The following is a 5,681-nucleotide window of genomic DNA, read 5'->3' as shown; positions in this document are numbered from 1 at the left end:
CTTGTGTTGTGTATGTTGCGCATGACTTTAGGAAACGGCGCAGTGTACGAATGGGGAGGACCCAATTCGAAATCCCCGCACACAGTTGATTTGCATTGGCAATACCCAGAGGTATACTCATTTCACAGTGCATTCCATCACGAGAGGCGCAGAGAGGCTGCCAAACCCACACATTTGCTCGCAAGCTGAAGTCTGCAGGAAGCACTTCGCTCCCGCCGGTACTTGCTTTCAATTGGGTGCTACGACGTCTTATGGATCATGTACCTCGTAAATTCTCCTGCGTTGGGGGGTTCGAATTTTTTGCTGTTCATGCTGCAGAGTATCTTCAAAAGCCGTGTAACGAAAGCAGTTGCTGGTGGCTATTCGAGTTCAACGGGTTTTTCGGCTGTCCTCACAGGTAGGCTTAGGGTGAAGTGCTTTGCGGTTTTACGTGCTCTTTTGGTGGTAGCAGGTTTCGGATGTTTCCACGGGAATATGCAGTTAAAGCAGGAACTCTTGGTGGCATTCAGCTTCAGCCACTCCACAGTGATGCGTACATGTGTGGCTATGTATCTGCTGGCAGAAAAGGGGGAAGCGTTTTTGTGGGGACCAGGGGTTTTGAAGATGCCGCTAGGACTGGAGGCCACAGAAGGCCAAACACCTGAGCTACTCAGGCTTGCCCTGGACACTCAGGAGTCAAGGGACAAGCAAAACAATGGGAAGTGGCGAGTCGTTGATATTTTTGCTGGACAGCAGGGCTGTGTCTTCGTCACCACGGACTGCCCGCAACCGTTGCCTTTTCACGACAGCTAAGGCTTGTTGTAGTGAAAAGTGCCACGGCGGTGGCAACTACATTGAATATAAGGGAAGCTCTTTCCCACTTCCGACTGTGCACCTTAGTTCGAGGAGACATTTATTTTGGGAAAACATATAAAGCTCCATGCGCACTAGAAGGCGGGAAGAGGCGTATTCTTTTTACTATACAACACTTACGTAGTTCCACCCCATCCGACCAAAGCGCCAACGAATGCATTCAGCTATACTGCTCGCCTGTGAAAGAGTTGAATTCTTTTTCCGTGAGCTGTAGGTGGTCTGAGCCGATATATTGTTGTCAAGCTGAACCGTTGCCCGAAGGAAACACGAAGAATATGGAACCCCCCTGAATTGGTGCGCAAAGACCTATCTACCGCTTGAAAACTCAGCCTAGGCGATGCGTCACCAGATCTGCTCGCATCAGGTAGCCTCTGCAGAAGCAGCGGACATATTTAATGAGCCTTACATCTTAACCGAGGACGGGCATGAGCTGCATTAGAGTCAAAACATGTTGAGAGTTTCCAATAAGCATGTTATTCCCTCTTTAGTCTTCCTGCCCTGGGCGCATTGGCCCAAATGCCTGGGGGCTGGTGCCTGATGAGGTGGCCAGCCATTAGCCGCAACGGACTTTGCTACAACCAGTGCTGCAAAGCAGCCACTGCTCCATGCACAACCAAGGCCGCATATCTGCACTAGCACTTTAGACAATTGTTGAACGCTTGCGTGGCCCTTCATGGCCAACCTGCACTCAAGTACAGGTGCACGCACCAAATCCATGCAGACCATTGTATAACTTATATGTGCTGCGGCCGGGCTACCGCCATGAGGCATTTGACTGAGGTCTCCGCGTAGCCCCTGACGCATGGTACTTCAGGACGTGCTGAAGTGGTTGTTATTTGCCCTTACAGCGGGGAGCTGTTTGCTCAGCTTCTTGGTGCTTCTATACATATTTAACTAGTTCAGCGCAACTTGAGCTGCACATGTGTTTTGGGGTGATCCTCTAAGGGGCGTTTCACGTGTGCAGTTGTCTCATTCAATAGCCTCATGTTAATGAGGAAGTCTGCTGCCCGTCATTGCTCTGATCATATGACTCACTAGAACATTCGTAAAGTAGTACTACAGCGACTACGTCTTGACTAATTCACAGAACTATGGCGTTGCAGCCGGCTGCCTTTCGGAACTTGGAGGAAGGACTCGCCCGCGCAATACTAGTAAGTGAGAATATATTTCTTTCTCGTGTAATAACAAGTTTTCAAGTGCAGGTTAGCACGAACTGGTAGATCCTTAACTTCTGGATACAGCAGGAACAATCAAGATTGAGCTACGTGGACAATCTTTTGCTTATTCCAAGTGTGGAGAAGCTGTGGCGCCTTGAAGGAGTACCCCCCAGGTCACTTGAGGGGGTTGCACGTGGACAGTCTCGTCGATGCTCGCTCTTCCCTCCTGCTATTCTTTTCAATATTCACTTTTTAAGATTAAATGCAGGAATTTACAACTATGTGCAGCCCGCTATGGATGAGCTCCCGACCGTAGGCCTCGGCGCTGCGCGGGACGCGCACACCCAGGCAAAAGTAAGCCGTTTTGCTGCCTCTGACCTTGATTCGTTGGTTAAATTTCTAGTATGTCGCATCTTGGAGGCACACCGGCGTTCCTGCCGACTCTTCCGAGGTAATGGAAGGACGAACGGCTCGTCCATGCTTCACCAGCTCCCTCAGCCAGTGGAGGTGAACGAGACCTCAGAAAAAGAAATGCAAGCTCCGCACCCTTGGCGAGTTCTAGTGGGAATTGGTGGTATTCCAGGGAGTGGCAAGTCTACTATGGCGGGTAGACTTCAAGCTGCGCTTAACGGAGTATCAAAGAGTCAATTCTGTCAGTGCCTCCTCCCAGTGGAACCAGAGACAGACGTACACACAAGCCAACAGGAACTCAAACAAGAGAATATGGCACGATCTCCCGTGGCTGTTGCTGTAGTTGGTATGGATGGTTTTCACCTAACACGTGCTCAGCTCGACGAGTACGCGCACCCTCACTATTCCCGTCCTCCTTTACTGTGGGAGCCAGAACCTCTGCTGATGTTACACAGCGTGTTCAGTTGTAGGGTTTGTCTTTGTTCCAGGTTTCCTGATCCAAAGGAGGCCCATCGACGCCGCGGCGCACCGTGGACTTTTGATCTAAGGGCGTTCTGGTAAGTCTTTCTCCTGCGCTGTACAAAGAAGGCCCTGTGTCGGCGTTCTTCCAACCGAAAACATCGTGCTGTAGCTGCGTATTGCAGACGATAATCCGCACTCATTCCTCAATTCAGGAAGTCGAAAACCTGGTGAAGTGTACTTCGTCCCGTGTTCGTTTGTACTTCCTTCTTGTGGGTGCGAAGGGAAGCGTTGCAAACGCTGAAGATGAAAGCTGAGCCTGTAGTTTTTCCCACCTTTGATCACGCTGCAAAAGTGGGTCGAGGCACTGAGCGCAAGAAACACTGCTTAAAAGGAGCAGCTAACGAAACGTGGCAGATCCTGTCCGCGCTCTAACGTATGCGCAGTAGGCTTCTGACCAACCGATATTGGATTCTGTCTCTGTAATTGACCGGTTTCCGGTTTTCCTGGGGTAGCCTCAGCCTTTTCAACTTGTGCAGGTATACAGCACTCCTGTGCGTAAGGTCTCCCTATCCATCTGACGTTGGGCCATACCACCACTGTACTGGTCACGCAGTTACTGCTCTACTGGATGCAGGACCCGGATAGCCGTGGATGCGTTGTTGCGACGTCCACGCGAGTCGTCCTTGTGGAAGGGCTGTATATAACTGCCACTGAAGAAGGCTTGTCGCATCCTGGAACTTTCGACGTAACTGTCTTCATTGATACTCCCAAGTGCGCCCATACAACGCTGCTCACTAGCTACTCGCTAACTGCTGGTGCTAGTACAGAGCCCAACACGAGGACCGAGTCCGATTCCGCTTAACGACAAAGTCTCTAAGACGGGAGCAAGGCTACCCTTGGTTTGACTAAATGAAGAAAATAAACACAAAGCTCCAGTATGCACATTCTTTCTGAGCATGTGCATTCTGTCTGACGTGGTCGCTGCAGAACCATCGCCGAGGACCGCGTGATACAACGCCACGTTGCAAGCGGAATATCACGGGATCGAGAAGAAGCCAAGCAGAGGTACTGCCCCACAAGAATTGTTTCTGAAGAGTCTGAACCATTTTTTCCCACTTTCGGAGCAAAACCGGATCCCCTGGCTTTATTACCCATAGAGCCGCCATGAGCCCCTTTTGCACAGGGTTTTAACACTCAGGGAGATCCGACGAAACCATGCCCGCCACAAGCGTACCTCTGTGACCTTTTCTCGAGCAGGTGGGATGGAAACGACTCCAAAAACGCAGATTATATTTTGAGTCAGCTTCACCTTGCGCAGCCCGATGCAATCATTCAGGGCGACGCATAGGGTTGCTCCCCTCGAACTCCGCACACAAAGGATGAGCCTCCCGCTGGCATTTCCGAAGATGTGCATCCATCTTCAATGCGATTCTTTTGGCTGTTCACCGAGGCACACCTCGTCTGGTTCTGGGCCAAGGCCGACACCAGCCAGCGACGGAGATGTCGACTAATTTTGACAAGCAAACTCATTTACCTTTTCACTGCTGTGGCTCCGTCCAGCAATGCAACTCCTAGGACTTCGGGCGCACATCCTCTTCTCTAACAGCGCGCACGATGATTTGCGGTTTGGGCTGTCCCGGCTGCGGTCCCCGTTCAAACATGTAGGAGACCCCCATTGCGAGCAAGGTGCCGCTGGAGTTGAAGGCCAGACTTGAAACGCTGCAGGGGAAAAAGCAATTGCAAGTGTTATACGCAGGCACTTATAACAGCACTACACAAAATGTGCGTAAAATCATCGTTACCCGGAGTCATCAGTATGCTACAGACAGAAATCGAAACCCACCTTGTAGGCAGAGGAGGAACCCTGCATAGCCTCTTCTTGCTCAGCCCGTCCCAAATCGACACACCGCCATCAGAACCGCCTGTAGCAAAAGTTCCATACCTGAGGAAAAGCCAGCAAACCAACGAAGTGGCTGTCTTTCGTTGCTATGAGATTGCAAACATTATGTAACCTACGGAAGTGGGGACTGGACGGTGCTCTGCCCAAATGAAGAATCGATTCGTCTCCGTTGCAACTAGCTGTGAACAACTGCAGCTCATTGTCGTGGCACGCTGCCACTGCAGTGGCCGACATTACTCAATAGGAGAATGTGGTCTGCATGAAGTGTAGCACTATCGTGGGGGNGCCACTGCAGTGGCCGACATTACTCAATAGGAGAATGTGGTCTGCATGAAGTGTAGCACTATCGTGGGGGGGAGAGTTACTCATGTAATGCACACCAAGCCTGCCGCTTCACATGCGGAATTTGTGTGTGCTCTCACCGAGGATGGAAGACAATTGCGTTCACGGGACAGGCGGTCTCAGAGCCATCTGCTTCTGCAGATAACGCAGTAGACACTCACAGTAGAGCGGAAGTCAGTTCATACCACCGGGGACGGTGACGAAGCGCAAGTAACGACAGTTCGCCATCGTCATGGTACAACCATTCAGAAAAAACTTCGTTTGCATTAGCATACAACAGTTTGCAGATAAATAAGCTGTTTCTAGGGCCTCATTCGTAGTACCCACGCTAACTGATTCACAAAACCCTTGTTTGCGAAAAGGTCCCCAACTACTCCTACTTGTAAAGCCATCAAACCTCACCTTTAATTCTGTGGCACTTGAAGGCGTACTTCCGGGACTGCACCTCAGGGTTCTGAAAAGAAGGCGTTCCACAGCATACCCGTAACAAGAAGTACTTAGAAAGAAGCAAAATGTTGGTTCCTTCGAACCTTCCTGTTCAATTCTATACAGATGTA

General features: G+C 50.6%; 2 protein-coding genes across 2 annotated transcripts; one reads left to right on the top strand and one right to left on the bottom strand.

Moving 5' to 3' along the window:
• Positions 1–2,303: 2,303 nt before the first annotated feature.
• Positions 2,304–4,050, top strand: EMH_0067360 (DEHA2C11396p, related; the record flags this gene model as incomplete). Its single annotated transcript, XM_038022599.1, has 5 exons — positions 2,304–2,806; positions 2,909–2,977; positions 3,164–3,233; positions 3,517–3,653; positions 3,870–4,050. 5 exons carry the CDS (start codon positions 2,304–2,306, stop codon positions 4,048–4,050), a joined length of 960 nt encoding a protein of 319 aa, XP_037878453.1.
• A 403-nt stretch (positions 4,051–4,453) lies between these two features.
• On the bottom strand, positions 4,454–5,358 carry EMH_0067350 (uncharacterized protein; the record flags this gene model as incomplete). Its single annotated transcript, XM_038022598.1, has 4 exons — positions 4,454–4,601; positions 4,726–4,824; positions 5,205–5,259; positions 5,310–5,358. The coding sequence occupies 4 exons, from the start codon at positions 5,356–5,358 to the stop codon at positions 4,454–4,456; spliced, it is 351 nt and encodes a 116-aa protein (XP_037878452.1).
• Positions 5,359–5,681: the final 323 nt, after the last annotated feature.

The sequence above is a fragment of the Eimeria mitis genome, genomic scaffold, assembly GCF_000499745.2.
Source record: "Eimeria mitis Houghton genomic scaffold, Emh_scaff3571, whole genome shotgun sequence".
NCBI lineage: Eukaryota > Apicomplexa > Conoidasida > Eucoccidiorida > Eimeriidae > Eimeria > Eimeria mitis.
The sequence above is the reverse complement of the archived record's forward strand: the minus strand, read 5'-3'. Positions and strand labels throughout refer to the sequence as shown.